Raw genomic sequence first — 22,113 nt, 5'->3', positions numbered from 1 at the left:
TCCTGCGCAATCAATACTTTCCTCTTTTGACCCAGCTACTATAGAGGAAGTCACTAAACTTTTTTCTAATGCCCACTTAACCTCCTGCCCCCTGGACCCTGTTCCTTCTCAAATACTACGGTCACCATCTGACTCAATCCTACACTCCTTAACTCATATCTTCAACCTCTCACTCTCTACTGGCATCTTCCCCAACCCTCTAAAACATGCACTAGTCACTCCCATACCAAAAAAGGTCTCAGACCCCACCAATCTTAACAACTTAAGACCCATCTCTTTACTCCCTTTTGCCTCCAAACTCCTTGAACGTTTAGTCTACAACCGACTGAGCAACCACCTCATTGAAAATAACCTTCTCGATTCTTTTCAGTCTGGATTTCGCCCACAGCACTCCACAGAAACTGCCCACCTAAAACTCATTAACGACTTACTAACAGCCAAAACCAACGGTCATTATTCCATACTCTTACTCTTGGACCTTTCTGCTGCCTTTGATACAGTTGACCACCCCCTCCTCCTCAAAAAACTCAATTTGCTTGGTCTCCATGGCTGCACTCTCCGTTGGTTTGAATCTTACCTATCTCATCGCACCTTCAGTGTCACTTACAACTCAACTTCCTCTTCTCCAACTCTCCTTTCCGTTGGGGTCCCCCAAGGTTCTGTCCTTGGACCTCTACTATTCTCGATCTACACGTCCTCCCTGGGTCAGCTGATAGCCTCCCATGGCTTTCACTACCATTTATATGCTGATGACACCCAAATCTATCTCTCTACCCCTCAGCTCACCCCATCAATCTCCTCACGCATCGCTGATCTACTAACAGACATATCAGCCCGGATGTCACACCCCTTCCTCAAACTTAATCTATCTAAAACCGAGCTCTTAATATTTCCTCCCCCATGTACCCCTTCGCCTGACTTCTCTGTCAAGATCAATGGCACATCTATCAGTCCATCCCCACATGCCAGGGTGCTAGGGGTAACCTTAGACTCAGAACTGTCCTTTCAGGCCCACATACAAGCCCTGTCTAAATCATGCCGCCTTAGCCTCCGCAACATTTCCAGAATACACCCCTTTTTAACTAATGACACCACCAAGCTTCTAATTCACTCCCTGGTCATCTCTCGCCTCGACTACTGCAACTCCCTCCTCGTTGGATTACCTTTACACAGACTCTCCCCCCTCCAGTCCATAATGAATGCCGCTGCCAGATTCACATACCTTACCAGCCATTCAGTGTCCTCCACCCCTCTCTGCCAATCCCTGCACTGGCTTCCACTCACCCAACGAATAAAATTCAAAGTACTAACAATAATTTACAAAGCCATCCATAACTCTGCCCCCAGCTACATCACTGACCTAGTCCCAAAATACCAACCAAGCCGCTCTCTTCAGTCATCCCAAGACCTCCTGCTCTCTAGCTCCCTTGTCACCTCCTCCCATGCTCACCTCCAGGATTTCTCCAGAGCTTCTCCCATCCTTTGAAACTCCCTACCCCAATCTGTCCGACTGTCCCCTAATCTATCCATCTTTAGACGATCCCTGAAAACCCTTCTCTTCAAAGAAGCCTATCCTGTTTCTAACTAACACTGTTTTACTTCCTCCATCAGCTCATCCCCCACAGCTATTACCTTTTGTATCAATTGCCCCTTCCTTTTTAGATTGTAAGCTCTAACGAGCAGGGCCCTCTGATTCCTCTTGTACCAAATTGTAATGTAAATGTAATGTCTGCCCTCATGTTGTAAAGCGCTGAGCAAACTGTTGACGCTATATAAAACCTGTATAATAATAATAATAATAATAATACATATTTTTAGTAAAAAAAAAAAATCCCAATAAGCGTATATTGATTGGTTTGTGCAAAAGTTAATAGGGGTTGATTTACTAAAGGCAAATCCACTATGCACTACAAGTACACTTGGAAGTGCAGTCGCTGTAGATCTGAGGGGAAGATCTGAAATGAGGGGAACCTCTGCTAATTTTGTCATCCAATCATGTACAAGCAAAAGTGCTGTTTTAAAAATTTCCTTGCATGTCCCCCTCAGATCTACAGCGACTGTACTTCCAAGTGCACTTCCAGTGCAAAGTGGATTTGCCTTTAGTAAATAAACCTCATAGTGTCTATAAAATAGGGGATAGATTTATAGCATTTTTATTTATTTTTTACTAGTAATAGCGTCAATCAAAGATTTTTAGCGGGATTGTGACATTGCGGCGGACAGGTTGGACACTTAACTATTTTTGACACTTTTCTGGGAACAATTATTGGCAAGTGGTTAAAATAACAATGTTTTTTTTTTCTTGTTTGTCGGGTTGTTTTAAAGGGGTATTAAACCCAAAAGAAAACATGTATTATATTGCAGCTCACCAATTCTTAGGCCGCGTACACACGCGCGGACTGTTTGCCCAACCTTGTTCGTCAAACAGTTTCGGCAAACAGTCCGCTCAAAATTTGCATGAGCGGACTTGCCCACACACGAGCGGACTGTTTGACGAACAAGGTTGGGCAAACAGTTCGCTCAACTTTTGAAATGAACGGACTCGCCTGTGACGAACGCTGGTGTCAGATCCCTGCCCTCCTCGCTAACTGGCGACAAAGGACCGGCCAACCTCACACCACGCTGTCACTTACGTAACAATGCCACACTCAGCTGCACCCAGCACAAAGATTTTCCAGCTTGCGGGACCACAATCTAGGTGCAGGCAGCCTGAGAGCGATTGTCACTGGGCTAATTACACAATTAACCCTTTAACTGCCACCACCCCCGTTTAAAAGACAGAGCCGGGGGGACTCGTAATTTAAGCAATACCAATTAGAATTAGCGCCTGCAACACACACTGCCACCACAGACAGGTCTGCTCAGCGCCTTACTCTATCACAGTAGCGCCCTTTTAAGAGACAGGTTCGTTTATAGTTTGCATCAAGAGCTTTAAAGACAAGGTTAACACTTTTCAACATAAGGATTTATTATGAAAAGGTCAAGGTTGGTGCGAATAAAACATTTACAGAAAAAGGATGTTTCAAAAAATAAAGACAATATACAGCCACAAAGAAATAAGGTAGAATTGGGAAGGAAGTATACTTGCAATTAATGTCCAAGAGTTGATCAGAGTTCAATCGATGAGCAAAGGTAATCGGTTCTCAACTTGGCAGATGTTCCTGCTTGGATGGTAAAAGGAGAACTGCCTATTGCCTTGGCCTCTCCTCTTTTCTGTCAAATCAAAGGGGGTGTTGACAGCGACCAGTGACCAATCGTCTGGTCATCTTGTTTAGGGGTTGGTTGCTGGGAGGTGTCTACACTCATGACCCTGTCCCAGGTACACTTTATGATACATATTCATATCTCTGCCTCTCTATTGTTTATAGACTGCAGATATCCATTTTAGTGATCAGCATGATATTTGCTTCAAAACGAGTCCACACATGACAGGTTTCCCATTTCAGGGTTACCTAGGAGCCGTAAGGGGTCCCAGTGGCTTCCCATATGACCTGACATAGGGGTGTTTGGACTTGAAATGTTAGAAATTATCCGAGGAAACCAAATATATCCATATTATGGCTGTGCTATGATGGCTTTGAAAGTTATAAAAAATGTTAACGTTTCAACACGTTACTAATCTGTTTGCACGCTATCTTGTTGGAAGTATTTACGACGAGGATCTGTTAGTTCTCTGAATGGAGAAAGTGACAGTTTTACGACAGGCCGCAATATCTTGCCAGGCAACTTGAGCCTTGTTTATTTGACCTGGCCTGGTTCTGTTTTCTCTGCTTTCCTTTTGAAGATGTTAAAAGCTTTTGGAATTCCTAAGACGAGGGAGGGGGGAGTTTTTACAGATGTAAGTAAGTTTACAAGGTAGCCAAACTGTCATGGCTGCGTTCCACACAAAATGGCAACTAGTTACAATATATCCTGGCTCAGACGTGATATCGTTACACCTCCCTCCTTAGGTGGTTGCATGGGAGGGAACTACAATTTCCCTCCTGACGCAACCGACTCTTGCAGGCTCGGCTTGTCGCGACAGCCCATCAGCATTGGCATGGGTGCTGCCTTTTTTATGCTGGATGGTGAAATCGTATTGCTGAAGAATTAAGCTCCACCGAAGTAGTTTGCCATTCTCCCCAGCCACACGATTTAGCCAGCTCAAGGGATTGTGATCTGTGATCACAGTGAAGTGCCGTCCATAAAGGTACGTTTGTAACTTCTGGAGAGCCCACACGATCGCAAGACACTCCTTTTCAATCGTGGCGTATGCTACTTCCCTGGGAAGCAGCTTTCGGCTCAGGTAGAGGATGGGATGCTCCTCTCCGGCATCATCCACCTGGCTCAGGACTGCACCCAATCCATAGGCAGAAGCATCAGTCTGCACTAGGAAACGGCGGGTGAAGTCTGGAGCCTGTAGCACAGGAGTGCGGGCCAGCGCCTCCTTTAAGGCCTGAAATGCCTTCTCACATTCTGGTGTCCAAGACACCACCTTGGGCAGTTTCTTTTTGGTTAGGTCAGTCAGAGGTTTAGCCAGGCTACTATAGTTACATACAAACTTCCTATAATAGCCAGCGGTCCCCAAGAAAGACATAACCTGCTTTTTGGTTTGGGGGGTAGGCCATGCCAGGATGGCATCAACCTTCCCTGTCTCGGGTTTCAGGGTACCTCTTCCTACCCGGTGTCCCAAGTACTGCACATCGGTCATGGCAATCTGACACTTACTGGGTTTGACGGTCAGATTGGCAGCTGTCAGTTGGTCCAGGACCTGTGACAGGTGCACCAGGTGTTCTTTCCGCACAATTTCCAGCAGCGTCTCCATTTTATCCCTGAACGTTAGGACGTAATCTACACCAGAGACCTCTGGGTCGGCAATCTTGCCCTCCCAGTTCTCGCAGATTAGATTCAGGGGCCCTCTTACCCTCCGTCCGCACAGAAGTTCAAATGGCGAAAAGCCTGTGGACTCCGGAGGCACCTCTCTGTAAGCAAACAGCAGACGAGGCGGATATCGTTTCCAGTCCTTGCCCTGAGAGTGCACAAAGGTGCGCAACATTTGTTTTAAAGGGCCATTGAAGCTCTCGCACAAGCCGTTGGTTTGTGGGTGATAAGGACTGGCCCTGATATGCGTCATCTGTATTTTCTGACAGAGAGCTTGCATCAAGTCAGACACAAACTGAGGGCCTTGATCGCTAATGAGCTTGGCTGGGAATTCCACTCTTGTGAAGATTCCCAGCAGAGCATCAGCGACCTTGTCTGTCCGGAGGCAGGAGAGAACCACCGCCTCTGGATAACGCGTGGCATAGTTGACAACTGTAAGGATATAACGTTTGCCTGAACTGCTAGGGATGGCCAAAGGCCCAACGATATCCACTGCCACCCTCTTAAAAGGTTCGTCAATCACAGGCAAAGGTTTTAGTGGAGCCCTGTGGACATCCCCTACCTTGCCAACTCGCTGGCAGGTAACACAGGACCGACAGTAGTCAGCTATGTCAGCAAGCATCCTGGGCCAATAAAAGTTATGTACCAACCGCCCTCTGGTCTTAGTGATCCCCAAGTGCCCTGCAAGGGGAATCTCATGGGCCACTTTTAGAAGCGGTCCGTCCCCTAAATTGACTGGGTACCACCAGCTGTCTGTCACCTATGTCAGCCTCATTCCCCTCTGCAAGCAAACTTTCTCTATACAGTTTCCCTTTGTCCTAGTAGACCTTTTGTTTGTCATTCTCTGCAGGGGGGCGATCAGCTAGACTTCTGAGCTGTGCTAGTGTTTGGTCTGTCTGCAGTGCTGTTTCAAAGGCGGGACCACAACTCTCAGCCAGCAGTCCTGTGGCAAACGAGGACGGCTGCTGAGGCTCAACAGAGGTGGAGTCCACTGGGTCAGAACAGGGAGAGGGCCCCGAGACCTCCTCCTGCTGTTCTGCGATCAGTGCCTGCACCTCGGCTGCCTTTGCAGCACTGCGAGTGACCACCAAGACTGGCAATACATCATCATTATCGTCATCATTGTCATCATCATCATCATCATTGTCATCATCATCATCACATTTAACCTTTATCAGTTCAGGAACATTGGAACATACATCAGGTACCTTCACTAGCAAGGGGATCTCCTCTCCTGTCTCTGAAGGAGGACCTTGCACTTCAACTCCACCCTCCCCCTCCCTCTGTCCATCCACAGGTTGCCCAGATATTACCCCAACATCTGTAAACAGTACCTTGGGAGGTCCAGAAGGTTCCGTGGGAGCATCCTGGGTGCTCTTAGCAGGGGCATAGTAAGAAACAAGGGTACCTAAATCAGAACCCAACAACACAGCAGTGGGGATCTCCTCAGAGACACCCACCTCTCTCATCCCACTTCCGGCACCCCAATCCAGGAAAACATAGGCACGAGGTACATGGGAACAGGTTCCCCCAACTCCAGTCAGGGAAAGGTACTTCTCTGGGATGATGTCTGTTTCTTCTATCACCTCTGGTCTGACCAAAGTGACTTCGGCTCCAGTGTCACGAAAGCCTGTTACAGTTCGTTGGCCTACAATGACTGGCTGCAAGTTGACATTGGTTCCTGGAGGTTTTCCACCGACGAGCAGCACAGCAGAAGGGTTGCTGGCCGGATGGCCAGGGGTTGTCGTCTTCTTCTGCTCAGGGCACTGTGTCCGGAGATGTCCGCTTTTCCCACAGTTATAGCATTTGCGGTTGTCAGTCACAAAGGCTTTGGCCCCAGGAGCTGCAGGTTCCGGCCGCTGAGGAACTTGGTTGGTAGGTAGAGGAGGGGTTGCCATGTGTGATTTCCCTCCTTTCCAGCCATTTGGAGGAGCCTTGCGATGGTCAGATACCCGAGAGTGGATATAGGTATCTGCCAGTTCTGCTGCTGCTTTGGCAGAGGTTGGCTTTCGCTCCAGCACAAACTGTCTGACGTCTGTAGGACAGATGTGCAAAAGTTGATCTTCAATCATAAGATCTTCCAAGGACTTAAAAGAATCGGCTTTCAAGCCTTTAGTCCACTGCCGGAATGTGGTGCGTAAGCGACTTACCACATCCAGGTATGAGTCCCCAGGCCCCTTTTGCAAGGACCTAAAACGCTTCCGGTACACTTCCGGGGTTAGCTGAAACTTTTGGATGATTGCAGCCTTTAGGGCCTCATAATCACCTCCTTGCTCTTCTGACAGTTCTACATAAGCATCCAGGGCCTTGCCTCGTAGCCCTGGCGTCAGGTACCGGGCCCATTGTGCTGGGGGCAGATGGTACTGACGGCAAGTTTTTTCAAACGACAGTAGATACACGTCAATGTCACTGTCCTTTTCCATAACTGGAAATTTGGCTGCCGGGGTCACTGGCAGAGAGTCATCCCTGTGCTCTAGGGATCCGAGGTTCTGAACCTGTCGCTGCTGCTGGAGCCTAGCCATCTCCAGTTCGTGCCGACGATCAGCCTCTCTCTCAGCCCTGCGTTCCTCTCTCTCAGCCTGGCGCTCGAGAAACTGCAGGTACGCCACAGGATCCCTCTCCCTGAGGTGTTGTAGCGTTTCCTGCATTTGAGGACAGTCTATTCTGGTTCCAGGCAATCTGATGCTGGCCTGCTCCGGCGATGGCCTGGAGGTAACAATCCGTGGTAGTCCAGTGTCAGTCTCTGCTTGCCCATCTGGTGAGGCCGCCTCTGAACCACTGGGCTCTGGAGTAGCGGAAACCCTTTCTGGTCCAGTTTCCCCCAGGTTCTGGTCTGCACGGATATCAAACTCATGTAGGGCATGTATCAAGCCATCACGTTTTTTGCCACCGACATCAATTCCTCTTTCTGTGCACTCAGCAGTCAGATCATTTTTGCTCATCTTTTTATATGCTGATACCCCAGACATGTTGCAAGCAGAAAAGATAGAACAGAAAGCAGAGATAGGAAGAAGATGTAGAAAGGAGCTGTTGCTGTATATCTCTTTTTAAAAAAAGTAAACAAAAAAAAATAATGTGCACCAGCTTGTCTCTAAGGACTGTTTCCACAAAGGTTACACTCCTTCAGTGCAGAGCTAATTCCTAACAATGCACTGAATGCTCTTAATGCGAAACTATCCCGCTACGCTGCCACCAATATGTGACGAACGCTGGTGTCAGATCCCTGCCCTCCTCGCTAACTGGCGACAAAGGACCGGCCAACCTCACACCACGCTGTCACTTACGTAACAATGCCACACTCAGCTGCACCCAGCACAAAGATTTTCCAGCTTGCGGGACCACAATCTAGGTGCAGGCAGCCTGAGAGCGATTGTCACTGGGCTAATTACACAATTAACCCTTTAACTGCCACCACCCCCGTTTAAAAGACAGAGCCGGGGGGACTCGTAATTTAAGCAATACCAATTAGAATTAGCGCCTGCAACACACACTGCCACCACAGACAGGTCTGCTCAGCGCCTTACTCTATCACAGTAGCGCCCTTTTAAGAGACAGGTTCGTTTATAGTTTGCATCAAGAGCTTTAAAGACAAGGTTAACACTTTTCAACATAAGGATTTATTATGAAAAGGTCAAGGTTGGTGCGAATAAAACATTTACAGAAAAAGGATGTTTCAAAAAATAAAGACAATATACAGCCACAAAGAAATAAGGTAGAATTGGGAAGGAAGTATACTTGCAATTAATGTCCAAGAGTTGATCAGAGTTCAATCGATGAGCAAAGGTAATCGGTTCTCAACTTGGCAGATGTTCCTGCTTGGATGGTAAAAGGAGAACTGCCTATTGCCTTGGCCTCTCCTCTTTTCTGTCAAATCAAAGGGGGTGTTGACAGCGACCAGTGACCAATCGTCTGGTCATCTTGTTTAGGGGTTGGTTGCTGGGAGGTGTCTACACTCATGACCCTGTCCCAGGTACACTTTATGATACATATTCATATCTCTGCCTCTCTATTGTTTATAGACTGCAGATATCCATTTTAGTGATCAGCATGATATTTGCTTCAAAACGAGTCCACACATGACAGGTTTCCCATTTCAGGGTTACCTAGGAGCCGTAAGGGGTCCCAGTGGCTTCCCATATGACCTGACATAGGGGTGTTTGGACTTGAAATGTTAGAAATTATCCGAGGAAACCAAATATATCCATATTATGGCTGTGCTATGATGGCTTTGAAAGTTATAAAAAATGTTAACGTTTCAACACGTTACTAATCTGTTTGCACGCTATCTTGTTGGAAGTATTTACGACGAGGATCTGTTAGTTCTCTGAATGGAGAAAGTGACAGTTTTACGACAGGCCGCAATATCTTGCCAGGCAACTTGAGCCTTGTTTATTTGACCTGGCCTGGTTCTGTTTTCTCTGCTTTCCTTTTGAAGATGTTAAAAGCTTTTGGAATTCCTAAGACGAGGGAGGGGGGAGTTTTTACAGATGTAAGTAAGTTTACAAGGTAGCCAAACTGTCATGGCTGCGTTCCACACAAAATGGCAACTAGTTACAATATATCCTGGCTCAGACGTGATATCGTTACATCGCCCACGTAAGGAGGAGGCAAATCCGCCCATTTCGAGCGCGTGTACAGGTAGGCGGGGCCCGCGAAGGAGACTTCGCGGGCTCCGCCGCCTGGAATGGGCTTAAAGGGGAACCCCAACGCCGAAAAAAATCGGCGTGGGGGTTCCCCCAAAGTCCACACCATACCCTTGTCCGAGCACGCTACCCGGCCGGCCAGGAAAGGGGGGCGAGCGAGCGCGCCCCCCCTCCTGAGCCGTACCAGGCCGTGTGCCCTCAACATGGGGGGTGCCTTGGGGAAGGGGGGGCCGCACGGCCCCCCCACCCCAAAGCACCTTGTCCCCATGTTGATGAGGACAAGGGCCTCTTCCCGACAACCCTGGCCGTTGGTTGTCGGGGTCTGCAGGCGGGGGGCTTATCGGAATCCGGGAGCCCCCTTTAAGAAGGGGGCCCCCGGATACCGGCCCCCCACCCTATGTGAATGAGTATGGGGTACAATGTACCCCTACCCATTCACCTGTGAAATAAAGTACCAAAAAAAACACAACACAGGGGGAAAAAATATTTTATTGCACAGCTCCGGGGGTCTTCCGTCTTCGGGGGTCTTCTCGCCGGACTCCTCCGCTATCTGTGTGTAGCTCTTTTACTAGCGGAGGAGTCCGGCTTTCTTCCTCCCCGCCGCCGGCCTCTTCTCCCGACTTCGGGGGTCTTGTCCCCCTCTTCGGTTCTTCTGCCGGGCCACCGCGCCTTCTTGTAGCTCTTTTACAGGCGGTGGCCCGGTCTTCTGTCGCCGCTGTCGTCGTCGCCGCCGCCTTCCGTTCTTGTTCTTCTTCTTGTTCTTCTTCTTCTTCTCCTGGAGATGTTGACTCGACGATCTCTCCGGCCGGAATGCCAGGGACACGCTCCGCTGCCACTTATATAGTGACAATGGGGCGGTGTCACATGGTATATGTCACATGGGTTGGTCACATGGGTTGATGTCACATGGGGACTATGACATCGTAAGGGGGCGGGGTCACCATGTGACCAACCCATGTGACATATACCATGTGACACCGCCCCATTGTCACTATATAAGTGACCGCACAGCGCGGCCCTGGCATTCCGGCCGGAGAGAGCGTCGAGTCAACATCTCCAGGAGAAGAAGAAGAAGAAGAACAAGAAGAAGAACAAGAACGGAAGGCGGCGGCGGCGGCGACGACGACAGCGGCAACAGAAGACCGGGCCACCGCCTGTAAAAGAGCTACAAGAAGGCGCGGTGGCCCGGCAGAAGAACCGAAGAGGGGGACAAGACCCCCGAAGTCGGGAGAAGAGGCCGGCGGCGGGGAGGAAGAAAGCCGGACTCCTCCGCTAGTAAAAGAGCTACACACAGATAGCGGAGGAGTCCGGCGAGAAGACCCCCGAAGACGGAAGACCCCCGGAGCTGTGCAATAAAATATTTTTTCCCCCTGTGTTGTGTTTTTTTTGGTACTTTATTTCACAGGTGAATGGGTAGGGGTACATTGTACCCCATACTCATTCACATAGGGTGGGGGGCCGGTATCCGGGGGCCCCCTTCTTAAAGGGGGCTCCCGGATTCCGATAAGCCCCCCGCCCGCAGACCCCGACAACCAACGGCCAGGGTTGTCGGGAAGAGGCCCTTGTCCTCATCAACATGGGGACAAGGTGCTTTGGGGTGGGGGGGCCGCGCGGCCCCCCCTTCCCCAAGGCACCCCCCCATGTTGAGGGCACGCGGCCTGGTACGGCTCAGGAGGGGGGGCGCGCTCGCTCGCCCCCCTTTCCTGGCCGGCCGGGTAGCGTGCTCGGACAAGGGTCTGGTGTGGACTTTGGGGGAACCCCCACGCCGATTTTTTTCGGCGTTGGGGTTCCCCTTTAAGCCCATTCCAGGCGGCGGAGCCCGCGACGTCTCCTTCGCGGGCCCCGCCTACCTGTACACGCGCTCGAAATGGGCGGACTTTCTGAGCGGGAACAGTCCGCTCATTTCGAAAGTACAGCGGACAAGCCCACACACGGGCGGACTGTTCGCTCAAACAAGGTTTCAGCGGACAGTTTTTCGGAATTTCCGAAAGACTTTGTCCGTCCAACTGTCCGCTGAAACTGTCCGCTGAAAGCCCACACACGAGCGGACTGTCCGCCCAAACACTGTTCAGCGGACAAGGTTGGGCGAACAGTCCGCCCGTGTGTACGCGGCCTTAGATGTAATGGCTTCATTAGATTTTCTTTTTTTAATGTGGGAAGGGAGGCAGCAGAGGAGAAGTATGAGACATACCACACACATTCATGGTGATGGGATGTAATTGATTGTGGGATTGCTTTCTAACCCTTTCACCACCCTCCTCTTCTGTACAACTCATCTCCATGCTGTCTGTATATTGGGGATGAGATAAAGGGTGATTGTGTATGCGTGTATACAGTGACAAGGCGTGTTTTGCTCCAAACTCTCCTGAGCTATCCTGCCACTGCCAGGAAGCTGTCACTACAGACACCCAATTATAAGCCGCTGAGGCTTTCCCCATCCCACAGGGGCGCGTATATACACACCTTGTATACGTGTCTAAGAACACTTGAGCTCACCCAGGTCTTTATATAACCTGAATATTAGCCACTTCACTGCCTCCTCCCTCTGTGTATGACCTTTACATTAATGGTGCACTGTATCTAGTGCACCATTACCAAGCTCTATGTTTTAACCACTTCAGAACTAGCAAGTTTGTTATTTCCCAAATAATTGTGGCAAAAAACAAAAAAAAACACTTTGGGTGTCTACTTTCCAAAAAGCTGTAATTTTCATAATGTCCTGGCATTACTTTTATATGACTTATAACAAAAAGTAAGGAATTCAGTCTATGTTTTATAATTTAGGTATAGTATAGTATAGTATAGTATAGTATAGTATAGTATAGTATAGTATAGTAAAAACAAAAAAAAAAAACATTGGTTAAAAAATCCCACCAAATTTAATAGAAAATGGAGCTGCTGGTTGCATTTCCAGACCACACCTGATTATCTCAATCTCTGTAACCCACCAAATAAAAAAAAAATCAACCACACATACTTGGAGCCCTCCCTTACACAAACTGACCCCTACATGCTTAACAAACACGTCTTTTAACCTGTTGCTCCACCCCCCCCCCCCCCCATACAAACACCCCACCTATCTCCAAAATTGCAAAAATAAAACCGAGGAGGGAAGTCAGAGATGGCCCCTCACCTACCTTCCCCTCTACACCCCCTCCCCCCTCCCTCCCTCCCCCCTCTTCCTCCCTATCCCATCCCCTTGTGTCTATCCCTTCCTACACCCCTCCTATCCTATCCCCATCCCCTTCCCCTCCCGAGATACTCAGCCCAATTACACACCTACCCTACAAGCATGCCCACTTCGCTAAGCCCATCATCATCTGCCACTGTAACGAAACACCCACCGAATACATAACAAGCACCCACCATTTACTATACATCCCTCTCCTAGAGAGGAATGATATCATGCCTGAAAAGGGTACCGGATAAATCTCTCCCTTCCATTACGACACAAACAAATCCCGGTAACATATGATCCTTTGGTCGGCACCCTTCCGAGAACTATCACAAATTGAAGCACGTGGTGGGTCTAGGAACTTCATGCACAGGAATTTCAACCAAAGTGCTTACATTTTCCATTTGACGGTATATTGGTACTGTATGTACTCTCACAGTTTAATTGTCCATTGAGCTTTCTGTAAATGCTTTTTTACCTCTAAATAAAAGAAACGTGTTTGAAAAAAAAATCACACCACAAACAAATCAGACAAAATATCGCAAAACGGAAAACTAAAAAATGGGGTGGGACTGTGGGGTTATTAGAGGTAATGACGCAACCGGATAAAAATACTTATCGCATATGCTAAAACAGACCTTGCACTCCATGCATGGTCTGTTTTTTAAAGTGAAACTTTAGGCTCCACAATGAAAATGGGCGGACAGGCAGGATTTTTAATACAGAAGAAACATGCTTTGTGTCTTCTGCATTAAAGCTACTTACCTGCCTGTCCGCCCCTGTACAGTAAGCTGCGCAAGTGCAGCTATCTGCTCAAATTGGGCAATGCTGAATCTGACTGAACTCTCGCACATGCATGGGAGTGATGTCACCTTGGCCCGGCCAATGACAGCGGATGGTGAACCTACTACTAGGACTTTGTGTACACGCCTATGGTACATGTGTAATGCAGTTTACACTCTGAACATGCTGGGAGTGGAGCTGTGTCCATACATATCTGCTGGATTTGAAATAGCATTGACTGCCTAATAGGTGAAGAAGCCCAAGAGGTAGTGGTAGAGAGCTGGACATGGATTTTCAGAGGTTATCAAACTATGGCCAAAGTCATTAACTGAGCCCTTATTGGTCTGCTCACTACAAAGATGGGGATCCCAAGGAGAGGATATTCAGCACCCGAACTGAGAAATCCAAGTGTAATAGGTCAAATTAAAAGATTTTGGGAATCCAATGTCTTTTTTGTTCAACTGGTTATGCCAAGTGGAGCAAGGGACATCCAACATGTTATAAACAACAGTCAGTACTGGTGTTCACAGTAGAAGTAGCAAGGTTGCTGATGATGCTAATGGCTGATTTATTCCTTTATTCAAATCAGCAAAAAATGTTTGCACCTATATCAAATAAGTTGACCAACACTGCTGCTTCCTTAAAGGATATGTAGGGAGATGTAAAGAGTGGGGGAGCTAGGCCAATATCAGTAACCAGGCACTCCCAAAAGAATGGGCAAAATCCTAAAAAGGAGGGCTGTGCTAGGGAATTGGCTCCTGAAGAAATCAAATTTGCTAGCAAGTTCAAAGGCACATTGCAAGTGAATTAAAAAAAATTTATGGAAAAGAAAATGTAGCCTTTAAGCATCGTTTTTTCTGCACTTTTACCTGCAATTTATTACTCTTCAGACACATTGGCAAACATAGCCTTACACCCTGAGGCTGGGTTCACATCTAAGCCGCATGCGCCTCACAGCAGGCGTTCGGTGGGTCTCCATTCACCAATTCAGGTCCAATTTCAGCTCGAAATTATGACCTGAATTCGGACCTGAAATGGACCAAAAGGCACACAGGGCTCCTGTGCAATTTGCACTGGAGCCGCTATGGTGATGTGTGAACCGGCTCCATAGAGCCAGTCACAATCTCCTGCTATGCAGGGAAACCTGCATCCAATTCTCATAGGTGTGAACACAGCCTTAGATTTTTAAGGTGGCTTAACAAAAGAAATAAAGCAATCCCAGAATCCACTAAACATCCCGGATGAAGGAATCTCCCCTGCCAGCTATTTTATTCAGCAGCCCGCAGGACTAGCGGTTTAACTCTGAATGGAACAGTCACAGTTCAGGTCACAGTTTTCCATCTAGCTCCTTTGATAAAAGTCAATTAAAAAATGTACTTTTGTCGAGGCAGGTGCTGTCATCTGGGCCAGCTACAGCTTGAATTTTTCCCATTCAGCAGCAATCAGCCAAAACGCAACCATTGTAAGGCCAGTTTTAGCCCCACTGCTCTCAATCACGCCCCTTCTGTTTCTCTGCAATATACAGTAGGTCTGTGTGAAGACACTTGAAATGAGGGCTGCTGCTGTTACCCAGCTCTGCCAGTGCAGGTGACTGCAGTGTAAGTGGGGTTGCCAATCATTTATATTTTCATGGACAGTTTGTAAAAAAAACACCCTGATTTTTTATAAAAGTCTGTGGACAGGACAAACTTTGCAAATACAATGACTTGCTGTGACTGTTAGTTCAGACTGTATGTGACCCTCTGCTAATGAACTTTTAAGGCGGACAGAACACCCACAGCATGTAATTAAAATGTATACATTTATTCCAATGTGTTAAAATAGTATTTTACAAAAAGTAAGAAACGCTCTGATACAGACATCTTGGTAATATATGAGGCATGCAAAGAAAACAAAAATTCACCGCTCCAGGTCGATCCACCAACAGGCTACTAACTCTCCAGATAGGTGGGGGTTCCAGGTGCAGGCTAATTGCACAAGCCAAGTATACAGAAAGCGAACAAAACTCTGGATAGCCGCACTCCGGATTAAGTAAAAAGTAAAAGTGCCTTTATTTCTTCAAATGCAAAAACTCCATATTGCATAAAACATCACAGCAAAGGGAAAAATAAATTAGAACAAGAAACTGACACGTTTCATGCTAAGACCAGCGCTTACTCATAGCTAACTTTTGTTCTAAATAAAAAGCAAATATATACTATACAAGTGTGGATACATGATAATGAAATCAAGAATAAAACTGTGACAGCTTTCATCATTTAAGAATTGGGTGTGGAATGCATGTGTGGAGACTCCATGATGATGGCCCACCAGCTGTCACAGTTTTATTCTTGATTTCATTATCATGTGTCCACACTTGTATGGTATATATTTGCTTTTTATTTAGAACAAAAGTTAGCTATGAGTAAGCGCTGGTCTTAGCATGAAACGCGTCAGTTTCTTGTTCTAATTTCTTTTTTCCTTTGCTGTGATGTTTTATGCAATATGGAGTTTTTGCATTTGAAGAAATAAAGGCACTTTTACTTTTTACTTAATCCGGAGTGCGGCTATCCAGAGTTTTGTTAGTTTTCTGTATAATATATGAGGTATGCTTTCTCCATTCTACCCGACACATTTCTGCTAATGCACATATAGATGATGAAGGCCGGATTAGCTTCACCTCTCATCCCATCCTCTGTGTACACCCCAGAAGTTTATTGAAAATTTTTGTGGAAATTACAAATAACACATGTAGTAAGCTTGTACAAAGTACTAAAACATGGAGCAGTACTACAAGAAAATATTGATCAGATAACAACAGTTTAGCTTAAATCCATATATAGCATATAGAATAAGGCAAAAAGAGAAAAAGAAGGAAAATAAAAAACAACATATCAAAACCATAGTAGTCCGTCCAAGCGAATATTCGATTAAGTTCTCACGTGCCTATAACAACGGACTACAAAGGGAGATAGCCTAGACGCCCCTAGGGGGGATAACCTATATTTCAAAGTTAACTGTGGGATTCTGCAATTATCACCTGGAATACAAGAGACAGAAGCTTATGTAGCATATCCTGTTTCAGACAAAAGCTCAGGTCAGGTGTGTGTGCGGATACACTGGCATAATGGGATGTATCTATAGTTGGTCAACCACCGCTATGCCCAGTCTCCAGGCAAGCCATCCACCCCAAAGGGGAGCACACTGTGGATGGGAAGGTACTATCAATTAAATAGAGCTGTTCACTCAGAGACTGGACATAGTTGAAGAAATAGGTCAAACCAAATCACAGTCTAATGGACGCATCCGAGTTTTATTTTGTTGACGTAAATAAAAAGCTTTTTCCTATAGGAGCATGTGGAAGGATATGACCCTTCGATTCAAGTGGAGATAAAGCATAAGGGAAAGTGGGGAAGGGGGCTAAGCCTTCTAGAGGAGAGGATGGGGTAAGGGTATGAGCAGAGAGCAACAAGGCGGGGTAAAGGGAAGACGGAACCTGAGTAGTAATTTCAAGTCATTTATCTTAGCCTTACATCAAGGCGGTCGTGAGGTGATAGCGGAAGTTCGGTTCATGGAGGCTTTAAAATGCATCCAACAGGCCCAAGTGTTGGTGAATGTAGAATGTCTGTCATGTGCCTGGTGAACCAGTCTTTCCATTTCTTCCGATCTGTTAATTTGTCTATACCATTCCTCAATAGTCGGAGGCGTTGTGGATCTCCAGTGTCTGGGGATACATTGGGTAGCCGCGTTAATCATGTGTAAAAGTAGGGATTTCCGGTAAGTTCTTTTCGATAGGGATGTGTGATGCAATAGGTATTGGGTTGGGGAGAATTCTGGGTGGTATGTAGTGACTTTGATTATGGTACTATGGACCTCTCTCCAGTATGGTTGGAGTAGCGGACAATCCCACCAGATATGCAGGAATGAACCGTGGGCAACTTGGCATCTCCAGCACGTTGGGGGAACCTCCGGGAAAATTTTATGTACTTTGTCAGGAGTGCGGTACCATCTGGAATAGATCTTTTATCTATTTTCTTGCACCGACACATTAATTGTGCCCCTGTGTGTATGTTCGTAGATCATACTCCAGTTATCATCAGTCAACGTGGTCGTTAGGTCCTTTTCCCAGAGCTGTAGAGTAAGCTTATGTGGTGAGATGTCAGAGCTCATAAGCGAAATCAAGTGTTTTTGGGGTTCCGAGCTGTTACATGTTTCGAAGGGGGTTAGATCCCGGTGCCATTGTGAAAGTGGTTTCGCTGAAGTCAGAAAGTGTCTGATTTGGAGAAATTTAAAAAACGGGAGGTTCAAATTGGGAAATTTAGCAACCATTGCGGGGTGTGAGAGTAATATACATGTGTTCATGAATGCCTTCAGAGTGGGGCCTATAAAAGGGTGCGACCAACAATCTGTAGGGATTGCCTGTTTCGAGATCCAAGGAAGAGTGGAAAGTGGGATGTGTGTAACAGCATGTTCGAGATGAATCCATGCCTTATCTACGTGATGTATGTGCCAGTCTGCTACTCTAGTGAGTAAACTGGCATTATAGTAGGTGTGAATGTCTGGTAGACCTAGTCCACCACATTGTTTGGGGAGGATTAGTTTAGCCCAGCTCAGTCTTGGGGGATGAAGGGACCAAAGAAACTTTCTATAAATAGTTTTATATGTGTTAAAAAAGGATTTAGGGAGCGAGACCACCCCACACTTTAACCCCCGGTGTGCAATGCATGCAAACACTGCCAGCCAGCCGCAAGTGGGAACCAGTCTGTGTGGAGCTCAGGGGTAGTTAGAGAAAGCCTGGAGTTCTCCAATGACCAGCGCAGGATGCCTGGGCACTAGAAGTGTAAGGGGTGGGCATTAGAAGGGCACCATAAACTCCAAGGGAGGGGCTGTCCCCTTGGAAGATGCAGGTAAATGTCTCTGGCTGGCAATCTGTGTGCAGGAGGGCACACTGGTTGACACTGGTGGTGGCATGGTCTAGGAGATCTCTACTCTACAGCTGTGCACTGCAAAAGGAAGCATGGTTTGAAATGGGTACACAGGGACCTATAGTGCCACCACAAGTGGAAAGCCAAACGTTTTCTACATCTAGTGGTGAGGGGAGCCCATAGGTGCAAAGAGGCACACTTGGACTTGTATTCCCAAGACACTTGGGAGACCCGAAGGTTTCTTATACCTACCTGATAGCTGTTATAGATAGGAGGAGGCACATAGTAGGCCCTATATGGCTGACATCAGTAGAAGATGTGGACAAGGTAGTTCAATGTGACTAGAGTGCTGTGCAAAGTGGTGGGTGGGCATGCATAAGGGAGATTTGAAAAACAGCATGCAGTTCTAGATCCTGGCCTGCTTGTTGCCTTGCAGCCTGTGCCCTGGAGGGGGTCATAATTGGTCAGTGGGCATTCTGTCCACTGAACGCCACCCTTCCTTTCTTTCCCCCCTCTACCTCCCTCCCCCTCCTCTCTCTCCCCTTCTCTTGCTCCTTCACCTCTTTCCCCTATTCTAACCCCCCTCTCCCTTTCCAGATCTCTATGCCTTCCACCATACCCTCTCTTTCCCTTCCCGCTCTCTATCTCCTTTCTTCCTATCTCTCCCTTCCTCCTCTCTCTACCTCCATCACCCTCCTCATACTGTGTTGTATTTTACTTACTCCTGACTACTGAACTCTATACTATGTTGTACATTACCTAGTCCTGACCAAAGTGTACATTGTCTCAACAGTTGCTGGTTTTCATTGAAGTTCTTCTTTAAGGTAGGCTCAGTCAGGCAAAGTGGTATATTTTTGCCTACAGAAAAGCATATAAAATTCATTTTTGTTTTCTTAATAAAGTATCCTTTGTCCTAAAGTTTATGTGTGTCTGTGAGACTGTCATTTGTGCACAGTCATTAGGAGCATTTTATGGAAAGAAGGACTGTGGCATTGGCACACAGTATATACAGTGACAAGGCGCAGGTTCTGTTTAATCATGTAATCATGCCTTCAAGCCAATCCCACTCTTAGGTGCAACCTGGCCATGACCATCATTTTGAACAATGTACTACACAAGCCACAGGACTCGTTCCAATGTTCCATTCTGGGGTTCCCCAGGTCTTTCCTAATCTTAGTCATGCTCACATTTTGTCACACTGTTTTGACTTTTTCATTGTAAAGCCCGGTATATTACTTGTTGTGGGTATTGTTAACATTTACATATTGTATAAAAAAAATAACATCTTAGTTTCTAATAGGAATTTTTATCATACTTTAAATTGTCATTAAAAATGCACTTTGTCATTAAATTTGCCATATTTTGACAGTAAAAAGGTTGTGGGGTGTTGGCAACCCTGAGTGCGAGGACAGAAAATACAATTTTCACTAATAGCAAAAGCTAAAAAAGGCACTTCAAAACAAAAAATAATCACAAATTCAATTATACGGGTGTACAGGAGAGATAAAAAAATGTGAGACTTCAGCTAGGCATTAAGAAGCATATCTTTCTTTTAATAAGAAGATCTTACTTTGAAATTTTAAGACGCATTTAGGAGAGCTGATCCATTGATTTTTTTTCTGTTCTGTACCCTAATAATAATGCCCGACTTGGACTTCTGTCTCCATCTTACCTCGAACACTTTCAGAGTGCGGGATAGTGAAGAAGTCTTGTTTCCTTTGAGGGAGAAGAGTAGGTTGACAATGGCTTTGCCATCTTTCTCCTCGAATACCAGAGATTCAGAGCATTCTGCTGCCTCTGCTGCCGCTGCTGCTGCTTCCCGTTCCTTCCGAGCATCTTCTATCAAACTCTGCCTCCTGCCCAAGAATCGGGGAGACTGGAAAGGCAAAAAAAAAAAACACAGGAAATGTAAAAAAAGTAGTACGAAAAAAATGTATTAATATTTTTTTTTTTATTTAGATTAATTAATATACAGGATATGCATGTAAAGGTTCATCTGTGTAATTCCTGGGATAAAATACAGAAAAGAGGTTAAATGAATTAGTAAACTGCTACTTATATCAAGGTAAACTTGAATCTGCTCAGTTTCCCATCAAAGTACATGTAAACCAAAACACTTAAATATCACATAAGCTTTAACATATTAATATAATTTCAAAAGTGATTTACAATCTGTAGCCTCTGTTACAAAAGCTTCTTGGACTACATGTGCTTTTTCTTTTATTTACTGTAAATGGGGAATCTAGGGTAGTTCAGATTATATAATTTAATGTTCTTTGTATATGTGTTTTTCTTTTATACTACTTTGATTTTTCAATGTAATTTTTTACCCTGTTTAACTACTTCTCTACCACACTATAGCCAAAAGACAGCTAGAACGCAGCTCTGTTGTTCTGGAAGGGCATCCATGGACATCTTCCGAGAAGCACGCCCCCTTACGCCCCCCGACACAGCTGATCACAGGTCACGGTAAAGGGCCAATCACAGCGGCCTTTTACCATGTGATCAGCTGTGTCCAATCACTGCTGATCACATTTTAAACAGATTTGTCAGTTATCAGAAGTACTTTCCTCACATTATGTCACAATTTGAGGAAAGGAGAGCCAGTAACCAGCAAGTGTGACAGGGAACATGAACACTGATCATCAGTGCCCTGATGATCAGTGCAGCCCCATCAGTTCCAATCAGTGCCCATCAGTGCCGCCTATCAGTGCTGCATAGCAGTGACTCCTCATCAGTGCCGCCTATTAATGCCTCCTCATCAGTGCCACCTATCAGTGCTCATCAGTGCTGCCTATCAGTGCCTCCTCATCAGTACTGCATATAAGGGCCCAACAGTTCCACCTAACAGTGCCCATTAGTGCCACTTATCAGTGCCCAACAATGCTGCATATCAGTGGCCATCAGTGCTACATATCAGTGCAGCCTCATCAGTGCCACCTCATCAGTGCCCTTAAGTGCAGCCTCTTCAGCGCACATCAGTGAAGGAGAAAAATGACTTATTTTCTCAAATTGTTTGACAGAAACTAGAGAAAAGTTTTTGGTCTTGTTTTGTTTGTTTAGCAAAAAATAAATAACTCAGTGGTGATTAAATGCCATCAAAAGAAATTTCTAACTGTGAAAAAAATGATAAAAATGTCATATGGGTACAGTGTTTCTTAACTGCGTAATTTTCATTCAAAGTGCAACAGCGTTGCGTTGAAATTGGCCTGGGCAGGAAGAGGGTGAAAGTGCCCTGTATTGAAGTGGTTAAGGCAAATCACATTTTTTACTATCCTAAACAAAAAATGCCTAAGGTCCTTCAAATGTCTATTTACCATATTAGTTAGGCAAATCAAATTTTAAACCCTTTTTATAATCATAAACAGGTTTTCCTTTGAAACACCTAAGGCAAATTGTATTATAGTGAACAATTTGCCTATAATTACAAACACTATAATCTGCTGTTGCCATTCATTCTATTAGTTTTATTAAAGTAAGGCTTTGTCAAATTAAATTTGTTACCAAATTGTTGTCTGTCTGGTCATATGTATCTATATACACTGTGCTGCTTGCTGGAGAGGAATGGGCACCACACCACTTCCCCTGCTGCTTCTTGAATATTCCCCCACCAGTCATCAGTGGGGCAGCTCTGACATAAGAAAGTTGCTTAAGGCTGGGTTCACACTGCTGCGGGGGGAGATCTGGATGTGATTCGCACCGCAAATCACATCCGATCTCCGTAGCGATGCGAGTTCAGCCATACAGA

General features: G+C 46.1%; 2 protein-coding genes across 2 annotated transcripts in view; both read right to left on the bottom strand.

Annotated features, from left to right (window-relative positions):
• Nucleotides 1–22,113, bottom strand: part of TH (tyrosine hydroxylase) — a 153,314-nt gene that overhangs the window by 122,370 nt on the left and 8,831 nt on the right. Inside the window, exon 2 of the mRNA XM_077460716.1 lies at nucleotides 20,038–20,241. Within this exon, the coding sequence (XP_077316842.1) occupies nucleotides 20,038–20,241 (204 nt within the window). The remainder of the gene's footprint in view (nucleotides 1–20,037; nucleotides 20,242–22,113) is intronic.
• Nucleotides 5,679–7,726, bottom strand: LOC143941257 (uncharacterized). The gene has a single exon (XM_077463296.1). The coding sequence runs from the start codon at nucleotides 7,506–7,508 to the stop codon at nucleotides 5,679–5,681; it is 1,830 nt and encodes a 609-aa protein (XP_077319422.1). The 5' UTR covers nucleotides 7,509–7,726.

Source organism: Lithobates pipiens, unplaced genomic scaffold, assembly GCF_037356315.1.
Source record: "Lithobates pipiens isolate NorthernLeopardFrog02 unplaced genomic scaffold, aLitPip1_a1.2 Scaffold_10, whole genome shotgun sequence".
Lineage (NCBI taxonomy): Eukaryota > Metazoa > Chordata > Amphibia > Anura > Ranidae > Lithobates > Lithobates pipiens.
Note: the sequence above shows the minus strand (reverse complement) of the source record. Positions and strands in the feature narration are given on the sequence as shown.

Coding starts and splice junctions, on each gene's coding strand:
- LOC143941257 (XM_077463296.1), bottom strand. CDS start 7,508: ATGCAGGAAACGCTACAACACCTCAGGGAGAGGGATCCTGTGGCGTAC.